Source organism: Pleurodeles waltl, chromosome 4_2 (genome assembly GCF_031143425.1).
Source record: "Pleurodeles waltl isolate 20211129_DDA chromosome 4_2, aPleWal1.hap1.20221129, whole genome shotgun sequence".
Taxonomy (NCBI): Eukaryota; Metazoa; Chordata; class Amphibia; order Caudata; family Salamandridae; genus Pleurodeles; species Pleurodeles waltl.
Window position 1 is genome coordinate 865,296,646 of NC_090443.1, and position 18,563 is coordinate 865,315,208.

Genomic DNA, 18,563 nt, shown 5'->3' on the forward strand with positions numbered 1-18,563 from the left:
GCTTTGTTGGGCACAGGTGTGCCCAATTCTGCATAAGCCAGTCTACACCGGTTCAGGGACCCCTTAGCCCCTGCTCTGGCGCGAAACTGGACAAAGGAAAGGGGAGTGACCACTCCCCTGACCTGCACCTCCCCTGGGAGGTGTCCAGAGCTCCTCCAGTGTGCTCCAGACCTCTGCCATCTTGGAAACAGAGGTGCTGCTGGCACACTGGACTGCTCTGAGTGTCCAGTGCCACCAGGTGACGTCAGAGACTCCTTGTGATAGGCTCCTTCAGGTGTTAGTAGCCTTTCCTCTCTCCTAGGTAGCCAAACCCTCTTTTCTGGCTATTTAGGGTCTCTGTCTCTGGGGAAACTTTAGATAACGAATGCATGATCTCAGCCGAGTTCCTCTGCATCTCCCTCTTCACCTTCTGATAAGGAATCGACCGCTGACCGCGCTGGAAGCCTGCAAACCTGCAACATAGTAGCAAAGACGACTACTGCAACTCTGTAACGCTGATCCTGCCGCCTTCTCGACTGTTTTCCTGCTTGTGCATGCTGTGGGGGTAGTCTGCCTCCTCTCTGCACCAGAAGCTCCGAAGAAATCTCCCGTGGGTCGACGGAATCTTCCCCCTGCAACCGCAGGCACCAAAAAGCTGCATTTCCGGTCCCTTGGGTCTCCTCTCAGCACGACGAGCGAGGTCCCTCGAATCCAGCGACACCGTCCAAGTGACCGCCACAGTCCAGTGACTCTTCAGCCCAAGTTTGGTGGAGGTAAGTCCTTGCCTCACCTCGCTGGGCTGCATTGCTGGGAACCGCGACTTTGCAAGCTTCTCCGGCCCCTGTGCACTTCCGGCGGAAATCCTTCGTGCACAGCCAAGCCGGGGTCCACGGCACTCTAACCTGCATTGCACGACTTTCTAAGTTGGTCTCCGGCGACGTGGGACTCCTTTGTGCAACTTCGGCGAGCACCGTTTCACGCATCCTCGTAGTGCCTGTTTCTGGCACTTCTCCGGGTGCTACCTGCTTCAGTGAGGGCTTTTTGTCTTGCTCGACGTCCCCTCTCTCTGCAGGTCCAATTTGCGACCTCCTGGTCCCTCCTGGGCCCCAGCAGCGTCCAAAAACGCCAAACGCACGATTTGCGTGTAGCAAGGCTTGTTGGCGTCCATCCGGCGGGAAAACACTTCTGCACGACTCTCCAAGGCGTGGGGGATCCATCCTCCAAAAGGGAAGTCTCTAGCCCTTGTCGTTCCTGCAGTATTCACAGTTCTTCAGCCTAGTAAGAGCTTCTTTGCACCAACCGCTGGCATTTCTTGGGCATCTGCCCATCTCCGAGCTGCTTGTGACTTTTGGACTTGGTCCCCTTGTTCCACAGGTACCTTCAGACAGGAATCCATCGTTGTTGCATTGCTGATTTGTGTTTTCCTTGCATTCTCCCTCTAACATGACTATTTTGTCCTTAGGGGAACTTTGGTGCACTTTGCACTCACTTTTCAGGGTCTTGGGGTGGGTTATTTTGCTAACTCTCACTATTTTCTAATAGTCCCAGCGACCCTCTACAAGGTCACATAGGTTTGGGGTCCATTCGTGGTTCGCATTCCACTTCTGGAGTATATGGTTTGTGTTGCCCCTATCCCTATGTTTCCCCATTGCATCCTATTGTAACTATACATTGTTTGCACTGTTTTCTAAGACTATACTGCATATTTTTGCTATTGTGTATATATATCTTGTGTATATTTCCTATCCTCTCACTGAGGGTACACTCTAAGATACTTTGGCATATTGTCATAAAAATAAAGTACCTTTATTTTTAGTATAACTGTGTATTGTGTTTTCTTATGATATTGTGCATATGACACTAAGTGGTACTGTAGTAGCTTCACACGTCTCCTAGTTCAGCCTGAGCTGCTTTGCTAAGCTACCATTATCTATCAGCCTAAGCTGCTAGACACCCTATACACTAATAAGGGATAACTGGGCCTGGTGCAAGGTGCAAGTACCCCTTGGTACTCACTACAAGCCAGTCCAGCCTCCTACATTGGTTGTGCAGTGGTGGGATAAGTGCTTGAGACTACTTACCACTCTTGTCATTGTACTTTTCATAAGAGAAAAATATACAAAACAAGGTCAGTGTATATACACATAGCCAAAAAGTTTTGCATTTCCTCTTTGCACTCTTTTCTAAGTGCTGAAAAGTACTTCTAAAACTTTCAAAAAGTTCTTAAAAGTTTAAAAAGTTTTTTTCTGTCTTTCCAAAAAGTTCTGAAAACTTTTTTCTCTTTCACTTTAACTCTCTCTAAAAATGTCTGGCACAGGCCAAAATGTTGAACTGTCCAAACTTGCATATGATCACCTTAGCTGGAAAGGAGCAAGGAGTCTCTGCATAGAGAGAGGTTTGAGTGTAGGGAAGAATCCTTCCTTAGAACTGTTAATTAATATGCTTAGAGTACAGGATAAGGCCATAAGTGCCCAATCTGTAGAAAAAGTAGCTAATGGTTCTCAATCTGATCCAGGGACTCCCCCAGGAAAAGGTTCAGGAAAGAAACTTCTCAGCCTGCCCATTACTAGACAGTCTAGCATAGTTGGTACAGAGGTTGAATCACACCATACTAATGGTGTGCTCTCACATTATACTGGTAGCCAAGCTGTTAGGGTGCCCTCTGTAAGGGACAGGTCTCCTTCTGTTCATTCCCATCATACCTCTGTATCTAGAAATGTCCCTCCCACCCACCCTGATGACAGATTGTTAGAAAGGGAGCTCAATAGATTGAGAGTGGAACAGACCAGACTGAAGCTCAAGAAGCAACAGCTGGATTTGGATAGACAGTCTTTAGAAGTAGAGAAGGAAAGACAGAAGTTGGGTTTAGATACCCATGGTGGCAGCAGCAGTATTCCCCATAGTCATCCTGCAAAAGAGCATGATTCCAGGAATCTGCACAAGATAGTTCCCCCTTATAAGGAGGGGGATGACATTAACAAGTGGTTTGCTGCACTTGAGAGGGCCTGTGCTGTACAGGATGTCCCTCAAAAGCAGTGGGCTGCTATCCTATGGCTATCATTTAGTGGAAAGGGTAGGGATAGACTCCTTACTGTGAAAGAAAGTGATGCCAATAATTTTACAGTTCTTAAGAATGCACTCCTGGATGGTTATGGCTTAACCACTGAACAGTACAGGATAAAGTTCAGAGAGACCAAAAAGGAGTCTTCACAAGACTGGGTTGATTTCATTGACCATTCAGTGAAGGCCTTGGAGGGGTGGTTACATGGCAGTAAAGTTACTGATTATGAAAGCCTGTATAACACAATCCTGAGAGAGCATATACTTAATAATTGTGTGTCTGATTTGTTGCACCAGTACCTGGTAGACTCTGATCTGACCTCTCCCCAAGAATTGGGAAAGAAGGCAGACAAATGGGTCAGAACAAGGGTGAACAGAAAAGTTCATACAGGGGGTGACAAAGATGGCAATAAGAAGAAAGATGGTGAAAAATCTCAAGAAAAGCATGGGGATAAGGGTAAAACCAAAGATCCCACTTCAAATCTTAAACACTCTTCAGAGGGTGGGGATAAAACAAATTCTTCCTCTTCTTCCCAACCTGCACACATTAAAAAGCCTTGGTGCTTTGTGTGTAAAAACAGAGGCCATAGGCCAGGGGATAAGTCCTGTCCAGGTAAACCCCCTGAGCCTACCACCACTAATACATCAAGCTCTAGTGCCCCTAGCAGTAGTGGTACTAGTGGTGGGACTGCTGGCAACAGTCAAGCAAAGGGTGTAGTTGGGTTCACTTATGGGTCCATAGTGGAAACTGATGTAATCAGTCCCAAGACAGTTTCTGTCACACCTAGTGCCATTGGCCTTGCCACACTGGCTGCTTGTCCCCTTACAATGGATAAGTACAGGCAGACAGTTTCAATAAATGGTGTTGAGGCCTTGGCCTACAGGGACACAGGTGCCAGTTTCACTTTGGTGACTGAAAACCTAGTGCCTCCTGAACAACACATCATTGGACAACAGTATAAGATTATTGATGTCCATAACTCCACTAAGTTTCTTCCCTTAGCTATAATTCAGTTTAGTTGGGGTGGAGTTACTGGCCCTAAGCAGGTGGTGGTATCACCTAGCTTACCTGTAGACTGTCTCTTAGGTAATGACCTAGAGGCCTCAGGTTGGGCTGATGTAGAGTTTTATGCCCATGCAGCCATGCTGGGCATCCCTGAGGAATTGTTCCCTCTCATTTCAAGTGAAATGAAAAAGCAAAGGAGAGAAGGCCTGAAAACTCAGGATCCCTCTCCATCAACAGGTAAAAAGGGTATCACAGTATCCCCTAACCACCCTACCATTCAGGATACTATTCCTGTGGTGGGAGAAACCTCTCCTGGGGTGGCACCTGCTCTAAGGGAATCATCAGCTGGCAAAGCTGGACTCCCTGAGGTGGAAGTACCTCTCTGTGGGATAACTAACATTGGTGAGAAAAACAGCACCATTTTAGTTAACATGGAGCATCCCTCCAACCCTTCCAGAGAAACTTTAGTGCAGAAACCCTGCACTACCTCACAACACTTAGGACAGCATCCCTGCCCTAGTGTGGAGCTCATAGGACAGCATCCCTGCCCTGCTCCAACTCAAGAGAAACAGCATCCCTGTTCTCTCTTCCAGCCAGATGGACAAAGTTTTTGCCCAGCTATGGCTTTTCTGAGACAGCATCCCTGTCTGGCATTTCCATCACTACAAATAGGTTCAGTGGACAATTCCCACTGCTCTAAACTAAAACTTACTGATAGAAACTCTGAAAATACATCTTCACATTGTTGCTTAGCTAAAAAACTTCAAACAGGGTGGTTTACATCCCCACAGGGAAGTAACCATATAGTGGATGATAAAGGGAGTAACCAGTCTATTGCAGAGCTACTCTCTACTTATCACCACTTAGACAATAAAGTCTCAACTGGCCAAGGTTAGCCTTATTGTCCTTCGTTTGGGGGGGGTTGTGTGAGAAGGTAGCCTCTTTCTAGCCTTGTTGCCCCCACTTTTGGCCTGTTTGTGAGTGTATGTCAGGGTGTTTGTCACTGTTTTCACTGTCTCACTGGGATCCTGATAGCCAGGCCTCAGTGCTCATAGTGAAAACACCATGTTTTCAGTATGGTTGTTATGTGTCACTGGGATCCTGCTGGTCAGGACCCCAGTGCTCATAGGTTTGTGGCCTATATGTATGTGTCACTGGGACCCTGTCACACAGGGCCCCAGTGCTCATAGGTGTGCATGTGTATGTTCCCTGTGTGGTGCCTAACTGTCTCACTGAGGCTCTGCTAACCAGAACCTCAGTGGTTATGCTCTCTCATTTCTTTCCAAATTGTCACTGACAGGCTAGTGACCATTTTTACCAATTTACATTGGCTTACTGGAACACCCTTATAATTCCCTAGTATATGGTACTGAGGTACCCAGGGTATTGGGGTTCCAGGAGATCCCTATGGGCTGCAGCATTTCTTTTGCCACCCATAGGGAGCTCTGACAATTCTTACACAGGCCTGCCACTGCAGCCTGAGTGAAATAACGTCCACGTTATTTCACAGCCATTTTACACTGCACTTAAGTAACTTATAAGTCACCTATATGTCTAACCTTTACCTGGTAAAGGTTAGGTGCAAAGTTACTTAGTGTGAGGGCACCCTGGCACTAGCCAAGGTGCCCCCACATTGTTCAGAGCCAATTCACTGAACTTTGTGAGTGCGGGGACACCATTACACGCGTGCACTACATATAGGTCACTACCTATATGTAGTTTCACCATGGTAACTCCGAATATGGCCATGTAACATGTCTATGATCATGGAATTGCCCCCTCTATGCCATCCTGGCATTGTTGGTACAATTCCATGATCCCAGTGGTCTGTAGCACAGACCCTGGTACTGCCAGACTGCCCTTCCTGGGGTTTCTCTGCAGCTGCTGCTGCTGCCAACCCCTCAGACAGGCAGCTGCCCTCCTGGGGTCCAGCCAGGCCTGGCCCAGGATGGCAGAACAAAGAACTTCCTCTGAGAGAGGGTGTGACACCCTCTCCCTTTGGAAAATGGTGTGAAGGCAGGGGAGGAGTAGCCTCCCCCAGCCTCTGGAAATGCTTTGTTGGGCACAGGTGTGCCCAATTCTGCATAAGCCAGTCTACACCGGTTCAGGGACCCCTTAGCCCCTGCTCTGGCGCGAAACTGGACAAAGGAAAGGGGAGTGACCACTCCCCTGACCTGCACCTCCCCTGGGAGGTGTCCAGAGCTCCTCCAGTGTGCTCCAGACCTCTGCCATCTTGGAAACAGAGGTGCTGCTGGCACACTGGACTGCTCTGAGTGGCCAGTGCCACCAGGTGACGTCAGAGACTCCTTGTGATAGGCTCCTTCAGGTGTTAGTAGCCTTTCCTCTCTCCTAGGTAGCCAAACCCTCTTTTCTGGCTATTTAGGGTCTCTGTCTCTGGGGAAACTTTAGATAACGAATGCATGAGCTCAGCCGAGTTCCTCTGCATCTCCCTCTTCACCTTCTGATAAGGAATCGACCGCTGACCGCGCTGGAAGCCTGCAAACCTGCAACATAGTAGCAAAGACGACTACTGCAACTCTGTAACGCTGATCCTGCCGCCTTCTCGACTGTTTTCCTGCTTGTGCATGCTGTGGGGGTAGTCTGCCTCCTCTCTGCACCAGAAGCTCCGAAGAAATCTCCCGTGGGTCGACAGAATCTTCCCCCTGCAACCGCAGGCACCAAAAAGCTGCATTTCCGGTCCCTTGGGTCTCCTCTCAGCACGACGAGCGAGGTCCCTCGAATCCAGCGACACCGTCCAAGTGACCGCCACAGTCCAGTGACTCTTCAGCCCAAGTTTGGTGGAGGTAAGTCCTTGCCTCACCTCGCTGGGCTGCATTGCTGGGAACCGCGACTTTGCAAGCTTCTCCGGCCCCTGTGCACTTCCGGCGGAAATCCTTCGTGCACAGCCAAGCCGGGGTCCACGGCACTCTAACCTGCATTGCACGACTTTCTAAGTTGGTCTCCGGCGACGTGGGACTCCTTTGTGCAACTTCGGCGAGCACCGTTTCACGCATCCTCGTAGTGCCTGTTTCTGGCACTTCTCCGGGTGCTACCTGCTTCAGTGAGGGCTTTTTGTCTTGCTCGACGTCCCCTCTCTCTGCAGGTCCAATTTGCGACCTCCTGGTCCCTCCTGGGCCCCAGCAGCGCCCAAAAACGCCAAACGCACGATTTGCGTGTAGCAAGGCTTGTTGGCGTCCATCCGGCGGGAAAACACTTCTGCACGACTCTCCAAGGCGTGGGGGATCCATCCTCCAAAAGGGAAGTCTCTAGCCCTTGTCGTTCCTGCAGTATTCACAGTTCTTCAGCCTAGTAAGAGCTTCTTTGCACCAACCGCTGGCATTTCTTGGGCATCTGCCCATCTCCGAGCTGCTTGTGACTTTTGGACTTGGTCCCCTTGTTCCACAGGTACCTTCAGACAGGAATCCATCGTTGTTGCATTGCTGATTTGTGTTTTCCTTGCATTCTCCCTCTAACATGACTATTTTGTCCTTAGGGGAACTTTGGTGCACTTTGCACTCACTTTTCAGGGTCTTGGGGTGGGTTATTTTGCTAACTCTCACTATTTTCTAATAGTCCCAGCGACCCTCTACAAGGTCACATAGGTTTGGGGTCCATTCGTGGTTCGCATTCCACTTCTGGAGTATATGGTTTGTGTTGCCCCTATCCCTATGTTTCCCCATTGCATCCTATTGTAACTATACATTGTTTGCACTGTTTTCTAAGACTATACTGCATATTTTTGCTATTGTGTATATATATCTTGTGTATATTTCCTATCCTCTCACTGAGGGTACACTCTAAGATACTTTGGCATATTGTCATAAAAATAAAGTACCTTTATTTTTAGTATAACTGTGTATTGTGTTTTCTTATGATATTGTGCATATGACACTAAGTGGTACTGTAGTAGCTTCACACGTCTCCTAGTTCAGCCTGAGCTGCTTTGCTAAGCTACCATTATCTATCAGCCTAAGCTGCTAGACACCCTATACACTAATAAGGGATAACTGGGCCTGGTGCAAGGTGCAAGTACCCCTTGGTACTCACTACAAGCCAGTCCAGCCTCCTATAGATGTACAGCATTTTTGTCTGGTCGGGTCAAAGTTGCCAGGGGATCTCCCACAGGCATGGGTCCTGTTGCCACTGTGATGTCAATCATGCACCATCCCTTCTCTGTTTCTCATTGTTCCCAATAGTTAAGGTAGCATAGGTGAGTTGCAGCACTGTAATTGGCTAGACTGGGAATTCCCAGACCCCATTATCTTGATGTGGCGACCTCGGTTTTCCCCTGATCCTCTCTGCACTACCCTGCCATATGAGGGTGTAACAGATTTTCTGGAGGCCAGCTTTGTATTCCCTGGGTATTCGCAGAGCGAGGGCCTGAAAAAGGTACAATTCTTTAGGCAATATCGTCATTTTGAACACTGCTATTGTACGGAGAAATGAGAAGGGTTTATGTTTCCAGCTGTTGAGTTCACATCGAAAGCCTCATTTCAAGCACTGGAAGTTTATATCCCTAGTTTTAGCTAGTGTGGGGGAGTTGTACTAGAAGGTATTCTGGTGCATCAGTTTCACGGTTCCAGATTTGGCCTCCAACTACAAGAACTTTTCTCCATATTTTTGTGGAGTGGGTCCGCTAGTGTTCCATCTCGAGTTCCACACCTAATTTAAGGTGGAGTTCCTCTTAAGGTTTTCAGAGACATGCAACTTCAACTATTAGGATACCTCAAAGGAACACCTTTAAGGCATCCCAGAGGGTGGCCATGTTCACTTCCCCGTGTCATTATGGAGGAAATAGTCTTCTATTCCCTTCTGGACATTATTGCAGTCACCAGGCCACACAAGAGGTAGTCTTGAAGTAACCAGGTGTTGGTAGTTCTGGGTCCCTAAGAACCTATGTTGGTTAGCATATAGGAGACTGCTCTATTGTCTGAGAGAGTAATAGTTTGTTGGGTGGAGTCTGTTAAGTTAGGCAGCGGGCGTGTATCCAGTAGAATACAGTTGAGTCTAGTGTATGTTTTCTGAGCTCCCAACAAGTAGAATAGTCACAGATAAAAGGGTGGAGGGTTGTCCATGCATCGACCAGTTCTATTTCTTCCAGCAGCGTCCTACTTGTAGGGGATATGGCTGTTAAGCTTTCCCTCCCTGTTAGGTCAATATCTACCATGGGGTCAAGGACTAAGTTAAGACCGCCTCCAAATATTAGAGATGCGTTAGACCAGGCTGTCAGGGTATGGATTACATATGTCAGGAAAGATTCCTGGGCTGTAGACCGATGCCAGAATGAGTGAAATGCCTCTCAGTGAGCCCAGTATGACCACCCATCTCTCACTAGCATCCTGTAGGGTTCCTTTCAACACCAGTGGGCAGTGTCCATGTATGAGGATGCCCACTCCTGCCGACTTTTTGCAGCCAAAGGGGAGAAATATTGATCTGGGTAATCTTTGGATTTGAAGCGGTAGTTATCTAATTGCAGAAGATGAGTTTCTTGGAGGAGTCCTATGTCTGCTCAGAGCAGAAAAAATTTGCATAGGATGGAGTGTTGTTTATTAGGGTTTTTGAGACCACAAACATTGTAAGTGAGAACATGAAGAGCATTAGTGGGCATGGTCATGTCACAAGAGGTAGTGGCTTAGTTGTTCGTATAAGAAGGAGGGCCAGTGCGGACATGGTCGGGGTGGACTGCTATTTTCTCCCAGAAACCAAGGATCCCCATTTGGAAAAGAACAAGAACAGCAAAAATAAGAACATTGTAGTCTTAACTGAGATGGAAGTTGGTAGATGGACAACAATCCTGTAGGGTTCTTTAGTCAACAATGTTGGTCCAGTAAGGATCAGGACTCCACTTCTGTAGGAGAAAGGGGCAACTGTCAACACAGGTTGAAGCGTCACCAGCTGAGGTCGGCAGTGCCCACATAAAGGCTCAGTGGTCATGTTGCTCCAGCTCGGCGCATGGGGCTGCCAATAGAGTCAGAGAGTACTTTTTGTATATTTTGTTGTCTTGATTGTTTTTATGACTGAAGTCAATTTGAACAAAATAAACATAATTGAATTGAGATGAGAGGAATTGTGTTTCTAAATTTACTTGCACAACTTATTTCATTCTTGCTCCTGTTGGAGTTAATAACAAGAGTTTCTCACAAGTGAGTCTATCGCAGAGACCTCATGTTTGCAGCCCAGGGTGATTCTTGAACGTTATATATATATTTCATTCTTTGAAAGGATGTGGGTGGCAAAGGCCTCCATCAAATGGGAATTTATGGGACAGCCAGGGGAGTAAATCGCTACTTGGATTTGGCTTTATATTAAGGTGACAAAGCTGATAAACACCCAAGGTCTTAATAGTACCTTCCTGACTCTTGCATAGTTAGGAGATACTGTTTTATTTTTATTCATTCTTGTTTTGCCCTTGTGGTATCTTGCCTTTGCTAGGGTCCGTTTGCTGATCACATTCAGACAGGTTGTCAATTCTGTTGAAGTTGTTTAATAAACATTTTTTAACAAAATCCTTTAACAGTGGACTAGAGGATAAACAGTCCTGGTCATCTATGAAATGCAATCCAAATGTTCACAAAAGGTTTTACTTATAGACTATCCCGGTGAATGTAATAGTTCTTGTGAGGAGCAGCCTAATAAGGGGGGGGGAGGGGGATGGTGAAGGGAAGGAAGGATGGGAAAAGGTAGCAGCTAGAAGTTAGAGGCTAGTGTCCAAGGGAACAAAGACATGAGGGGGAAGGGGGGTCAGGGTGAAAGGGGGATGGGAGGGGTTGGGTTGTACAAGGGGGGACAGAAGTAGTGTATGGTGGGGATGAGAAAGCGGTGAACAGATGTGTAAAAGTATGTGTTAGCGGTGGTGGAGGTGGGAGGAATGCTGTTATGGTGTTGCTAGCAAAAGGACGGGGAGGGCAGGTAGCAGAGGGGGTTATCAACGGACCAGCGGTGGTGGGGGGTCTGTAAAAAAGAGAGCCCACACCTGATTAAACAGGGCAGCCTGATCCTGGAGGTTATAGATGATTCTCTCACGTGCGGCTATTCGAGTCATTGACGCTATCCTCTCATCCGGGGTGGGAGGGTCCACCGATCTCCAGTGGCGGAGGATATGAATTTTCTGTCTCTTCATTTTAAAGTTTGCATGTGTTTCACGTAACTGAACTGGTCAATATGCTGACTGTCTTGTTACATTTGATCTTGATCTCAGAAGGATCTAGCGTGCACACATTGGGAAATTGATTATTGAAACACAATATGCCCCTGAATTGCACTAAAGTGTTCTCCTTGATTAAGCACCACTGAGGAGATGGGGCATTGCTTCATAAAACTTGTCACATAAACGTTGTGACTCATTCATTCACTCACATAAACGTTGTGCTGTTTGGCTAAGTGTTGGTTTAATGGGCTATTTTTGAACAGGTTTACATCAAATAACCAGGGTATATACTTTTGGTGACCAAATGAATTAAGAAGATGATGATTCAGGAGGTTGTCACAGATGCAGAGGGAAGCTACGAATTACTTTCACTGGCAGTCCTATGCACTGCGACAAGTGTGCAGAAACAGGATGGGAGAATCCCTTCCAACACAGGCTACGCTATGAACACATACTGCCAAACATTCACTCCAGCCCCAAACAGCACAAAATGAACAAGTTCTCCTCAGTGCTTCCTGGCCACACTGGTAAAAAGCACTATTTAAATCCACAACACACAGTAATTGTTTTAAGTACATACCTTGCTGCAATTGTGGCAACATTTTCCATCCATGCCATGATCTGGCCACCAAAAGTGTTCCCTTGGTGATTTGCGTGGGGAGGCAAAACAAGTTCCACGCTCTCAACCCTTGTATTTTGCGCAGGGACCTCTTCGGCAACACTTTCTTCTTTGTCCCTTTCTGTCAGACAAGAAGCAATACAAAACTTAGAAATGTCAACACTTTCTATAACAGAAGTATATGCTTTATGGAGGACAGGTTTGTGATAGACCCGAATGAGCTTTTAATACCAACTGAAAAGTACACCAGTGAAGAGCAGCAAACTATAACCACAGTGAACTCTGTCTAACATTCAGTGTTAAACTGATTTACTAATTGTGAATGTTGTCATCAACAAATTCAAGAAAACTACAGAAATGTGATATTCTCCAATAAATCCCCAAGGAAGAACAAAGAGGCTGGATTCATACGATTAGCATCTGTAAGGAAAGGCTTATGGGCCTCCTACGTATATAAAGGCAGATGGAGGATGTTGATATGGAACACAGGATTTGTGCTTCCCATAAAAATATTAGAAATCCTAGGTTTGTGTAAAAATATGTAACCATCAGTTCTATAAATCAATAGGTACCTGTCAATGTTCTCAACCCAAAACACGGAGAATGTCTTCTGCAGGGATCTTTTCTCTGTCTGTGTCGCAGCACACTGAGGACTTATCCAAGGGTTGGTCAGGTTGTTATTTTGTAGATAATATATCTTTTTTATTAACAATCATTTACATAAAGCATATACACGTGCAGTTCATTTAGCTTTAACTGGATCACATGCATGTAAATTCTCAGTCTCAGAAACGGTTCTATAGAGACTACAAAATTCTCATTTGCAACCAACTGGTAGTATTATGTTCTTGGCGTTTGCCACTGTATCATCATCCAGGCCTCGGCCTAACCCCTCCCGCACCACCCAAATACTGTGCATAGCCGACCTTCAAAAGTTACAAGTTTTAACAAACAAAACTTGTAAGTGGAACAATCATCAAAACAATACTAAAAAGAGCCTCATTTCTATCCAAAATGAGGGGGACAAAATTTACCATGGCACATTGATATTCCTAGCTCTGTGGTGGTGGTTCAGTTATCACTTGTCGGCTGTAGCACATTTTACTGCACAATATGTAAAAGTGATAATAGTAAAAATTATATTTGTTCTGGGTCAAACTTACCATCCTGGATTGAGCTTCTCACAAGAAGATCCTTAATAATGTCCGTATGGAGTAGCCGCATACGTCGGCGTTCCGCAGCAATGCTATGCTCTGTATGTTCCTCTTCAGTCAGAGGGGTGAACGGCTCTAATTTTACCTGAGAAGGAAATATATGCATTATAAATGTTCACATTTCTTTCAGTTAAGGTAAAATATATTAATTTGTTCACCACATTTAACACATTTAATAACATGCTTATTAGCGGGACAGCAAGAACAGCATTCAAAGCCTGTAACTGCTGGTTCTGTCAGTACCCGGACAGATGCTGCCAACAATATCAGCAGGTCCAGTCTGCACTGTTGCGGTTCTTCCTGTGTGAAGAAATTAGTTTGTTTTATTTTGATCTACTGTTGTGTTTTAATTGTGTATGGTATTTTCACTGATGCCCGAATTGTTTAAAAACACAAAGAAAAATAAACAGCAACATATTGTTAAAGTTTACATGTCACTGTTAGAGTTGAAAGGGTGCACAGAATTATGATCATGTTATGAAACATATTGAGTTCATATACTCACTATTCAGTTGGTGCTTAGCAAAAAGGCGTGGTGGTTTTAATATGAATGTGTAAGGAAATTCATTCTCACGTTATTCCTGCCACCTGACATCATAGATCACAAGGTTTATTTTTCTCAAATTACTTTGGTGATGTGAATTAGCTGTTCACAGCCCTCTCGTGGAAGAAGTGGGACTTCAATTCATTCCATGACAGCAGAAAGCACAACAGTTCCTACCGAGACTGCATCAAGGCCATTGTCTTATAACAATTCGTCAACAGCAACATAATTTGGCCTCATCTGAGAGAGAAGTCACAGACTGGAAAACAGAAGTTCAGGTATGCATGTGTGATGACAACATCTACATACTGAACTCTCATGAACAGAAATCTGTTGGTGCTCATATTAGGCACCTAGGGATCCTTAGAATGCGCCATATTGTAGGTTCTTTATTTTCATGATCTCCCCATTCTGTGCACTCGCTACAAATATTCTGATTTCTCTGATAATCTTGCTAGATTAAATCTGCACCAAAATTTGCTTAAAATGAAGCCTTTAAATGACAGTGTGGATTTCTTTTTTGTGTGAATATTGGGTAAAATGTTGCCTGAACTCACAACAATAAATCGAAATGCTTGACAGTCTGGCATGTACTGTTACATGCCTAACCACATATTATTTCCTTACCTTTGGTAACAATCTTTAAGGTGGTTACCTGCAGATGTCTTACTTTTGAATATCCCAGGAGCAAGCAGGAATGGATCAAGAAAACGTCTGCAATAGCTCTCCAGCAGATGGCACTGACTTCGTTTTGACATCAGATGTGGAGATGTGATGACATCAACGGAGTCATAAAGCAAAAGGACTGGTACATAATGTAAGTTCCACTCTTTTTTTGCCATGACTTCCAAGATGTATTTGAAAAGAGGGATACCTGTATAATGGGGCAATGCATAGATAACTTGCCATTTTATTGTAAACGGAGCTAATACTTTGGCTAGAAGAGGAGACAGAAAAGGGTTGTGAGGAATTAGCTGGTAGTTAGAGTAACAAACAGGAAGTTTGTTACAGAATGCAATTCAATTTTTCTCTGATGAATACTTCTACCTGCAGATTTCTCACCTTTGAATAGATTTGCATGCAGTACCTCGAATGAGGAGGGTCTGGAGAAAGATTAGATTTGCTAATCTTGAAGACCAGAGCAGGTAAAGAGACCATATTCAGAATCTAATCAATAATGCTTTTTGAAGGTGTGGTGAGAGGACCACAAAGCCACCTTGCATGTTTGCCACACCTACACCTCTAGCTAAGGCCGCTGTGGAAACCCTGGCTCTGATGGAATGAGTCCTCCTTCCTTCCTTCAGGCAGTTCTTTGTTAGCCAATGTTTAGCAAATGTCAATACAAAGGGCAATCTATTTAGAGAGTGTGTTTCTGAACCGCTTTACCCTTTTTACACCCAGTCCATACAATTAAGAGTTGGTCATCCAATCTGATGTGCAATTCATGTGAAAGTTGATCGCTCTACTAGGGTCCAACCTATACAGTCCTTCTTCTTCCTTAGATGAGGTGGAGGTAGACAAAATGTTGGTAATTTGAAAGATTGTCCATAAGGGATGGGGACTCTGTTTTTGACAGAAAAGCAGCCTTAGTTTGAAGCACCAACTTGCCTTTTGAGAAGCATGGGAATGAGGGGTGAGCAGAAAGGGCTTGAAGTTCTCTATCACAACTAGTTGAGGTAAGGGCCAACAAGCAAACTGTCTTGAGGGTCAGTAGTCTCAAATGACAACTGTGCAGGGGCTCAAATGGAGTCCCCTTAAGAAATGTTAGAACTAGGTTGACGTCCCATTGTGGCACGATAAACAGTACTGGTGGATACATGTTTGTCAACCCTTTAAGAAATGTTTCAACCACCGTCGATTTGAACATTGAGAGTTGATATGGCAAACAAAGGCTAAGAGATTCCCCTTGAATTCAGCTACTGCACAGACTCTTTGAGGGTCATTGAGGGTCAGTGTAAAATGTAGTACACTAGACAGGGATGCTTTGAGAGGATCAACCCCTAATTCACTAGGAAACAAACTTGTTCCACCTCCCGGAATAAACCAATTTGGTAGTGGGGCAACCTGTAGAAAGTATCACGTCTACCTCCTCCAGCAGAATCTCAAAAGTGTCAAGAATGCAACCCCTCAATTTCCCTGTATGAGAAGATTGGGGTGCAGGATCTGCCCTCCTGATTAGTTTAAAAGATCCATTCTGAGCAGTAGACAAAGAGGGGCTACTACAGCAAGGTGCCGTAGGACTGTGACCACAGTCTTCTTGGACAGTCAGCGGCAATGGGAATCACCTGGACCCGGTCATGATGAATCTTCATCGGCACACAAGGAACCAAAAGTATGAAAGGAAACACATTGTGAAGTGGAAATTTCAACATCAACTCAAAAGCGTCCCCTGAGACTACCCGCAATGGCATTGGAAGGCACAGAATTTTGGGCAATGAGTGTTGCTGTGAGTGACAAAATTCCCCGTCTGAGATATACCCTTAAGAGCAAAGAGATCTCAGACTCTCTTGAGGTGAAGGCCCACTTGTGGTCAGCAAGATGATATCAACACAGGGTGTCCACTCTGGTGTTCAAGGATCATGCTAAGTGATTGGCCATCAGCCATAGACCATGTTGATGCACCTAGGTCCAGAGTCTCAGGGCTTCCCAACAGAGAGACTGAGATCGAAATTGAGATCCCGCTCCTTCCTATTTATTCAGGTATCCAGTTACAGTTGTGTTGTCGGTCAAGATTTAGACCAATTAACCAAAAAGCTTCTCTCCTGGACCTGTGTCTTTTACCCATCAATATGATCTCCAAAGGTTGAGGCGCAGGTGTTAGTGCAGATGACGACAGGGTATGCAGTCCCAGAGCTGAAGGCACTTGAGGTGAAGAATCGACTGATTTCAACTGCAGTGTCAAGGCCAATACCACAGTGGTTCACAGCCCAAACTATGTGCAATCAGGACCGACATTGGAAGAGACACTAGCAACGATGATGTAGGGTCAGTTAGAGTTTGGATTAGAGGTAGTGCTAGAAAGAACCAACAGCAGGGATGTTACAGAACCAAAAGGGCCCCAGACCTGTCCCCATGAGTCCATCCAGCACACCAGAAGGGATGGCCGCTTTCTTAAAAAGATCCATCATTACTTGCAAGTAGCTACACTGATCTGCTTCCAGTGCCGGGTACTACTGGTAGATGAGCATAGATGCCAGTTGTGGCCATGGAGAAGGTGCAGATTTTGCTGGAGGGGACAGTGTCAGATCTGGAATAATTGAAGACACTGCCGGAGATTTCTCCACCAACTCCGGCTCTAGTGTAGCTGAAGCAAAGGGATCTTGCATGCTTGGAAGGATGAGGGGAGGAAGAAGAACGCTTCTTCTTGTGGTGTCATTTATTTTCCCTCAACAACGTGGTTGAGCGTGGTGATCTTGAAGGGGCCCAGAGCCTTTCTTATTAGAGTGACCCTTGCCTGGTTCGTCTACAACTCCAACAACTTTAATCAGAGTGAGCCATAAACAGCTTTGCCTGGTGCTCCTTGATGGTGTTAAGGTGTATTTTAACAGAGGTCAGACAACAATGTGTTATGCCTTGAAACGAGGCACCACAGACAGTCTTGTGTGGGTCTATGATGGACGTGTCCATCACATCATCAACAAGGCTTACAGACTGAGCGCTATGGTGATGACATTGTCCCTGCTGCACTAAAAAAGGAATAACTTTCTATGTCAGGAATGTCTGTGAGGGCGAGGCTCAGGACCATGTTGAATGGCGTGGAAAAAGAACAAATGATTTTAGGACACCAGTCCTATTGCTATAGAACGCCATTGATGTCATCACAACTATGTGTATGTGTATGACGTTGCAATAGAGTCAACACCATCTGCAGGCACCAGAGATCTAATGCATACATTTTTTCAGATCTTGTCTTGCGTATGGGATATTCAAAGGTGAGGAATCTGCAGGACGTATCCATCAGAACATGTCTGTTCTCCCGGCTCAGGTGGTTAAGCTGGTACATAGCTCTGGTTGCCTGAGATCAACAGAACACCTAACCACTTTGTGTTCATGGAAATATCCCTGATAATGTAAGAAGGCCAGGTCTTGTAACTATTTGCTCCTAATTCCCCACACCACCACTGCCACCTGGAGTCTAAATAGTCCCCGACTGCTGCTGGGCCCAAAAACAACATTATATTTTTGCCATCCTGCACCATCAGCTTAGCCTAGAAACGTGGGGAAGCCTCATCAGCTAAGGAGATCAGCTCCATGTTCAATTGCAGTTATTGCCTTAACATAAGTATTGAAGGTCTGAGGTCCCGGAAGACAGGGACCCTAGAACCTTCTAACACTTTCAATCTTTTACTCACTATGCCTGCCCTGCTACGCTGCACCTTCACCTGCAGTCATATTTCTCCCCTGCCATATCTGTCACTTCCAACTGGAACAAGGCACCCAGAGACTCAAGATTCTCCACCTCATGCCTCTTTACCTATCCTAAACTCATGCCAGCTAACAGCAGCCACAGGGATAGAGAAGCGCTAGTGTCAAAGATTGGTAGCAATCACGAAAGCTAGTTAGCCTTACCCTTTAAAATAACTTTTTACCGTCAGGGGGGGCGCATCTTTTTTAGGCCTCACCTAGGTTATAGTAAAAGAGCAGAAAACCATTATCACCTTTTTAATTTGATGTGCACGTGAATAAGAGTAGAGTTGGAACAGAGTTTTCAGAAGAGGAGGATGAGTTAATGACATCTGAATACATGACTCACTCTGGAGCATTCTAGTTTTATTATCATCTTTATCAGTTTCTACTCTTGAAAGGAATGTTTCTTGGATCAGCACGTATGTGATGCATTGTTGTTAGAATAGTTTTGGTTCTTGCTCCGGGGGGGGGTGTTGTGTTCCACAGTCTTAGAATGCTGAAATGCTAGAACGCTTTACTTTAGTTTGTATTTCAATGTTCTATTAGAGGCAGTTCTTTCTCCTGGTGTATGCTGACAGGCTGTGCCA

At 45.5% G+C, this 18,563-nt stretch overlaps 1 protein-coding gene across 2 annotated transcripts in view; it reads right to left on the minus strand.

Annotated features, from left to right (window-relative positions):
* Positions 1 to 18,563, minus strand: part of ACOT11 (acyl-CoA thioesterase 11) — a 409,284-nt gene that overhangs the window by 125,521 nt on the left and 265,200 nt on the right. For both annotated transcript variants that reach the window (XM_069232622.1, XM_069232623.1), the window contains exons 6-7: positions 12,975 to 13,110; positions 11,773 to 11,932 (exon numbers count right to left, since the gene is read on the minus strand). In XM_069232622.1, the coding sequence (XP_069088723.1) occupies positions 11,773 to 11,932; positions 12,975 to 13,110 (296 nt within the window). The remainder of the gene's footprint in view (positions 1 to 11,772; positions 11,933 to 12,974; positions 13,111 to 18,563) is intronic.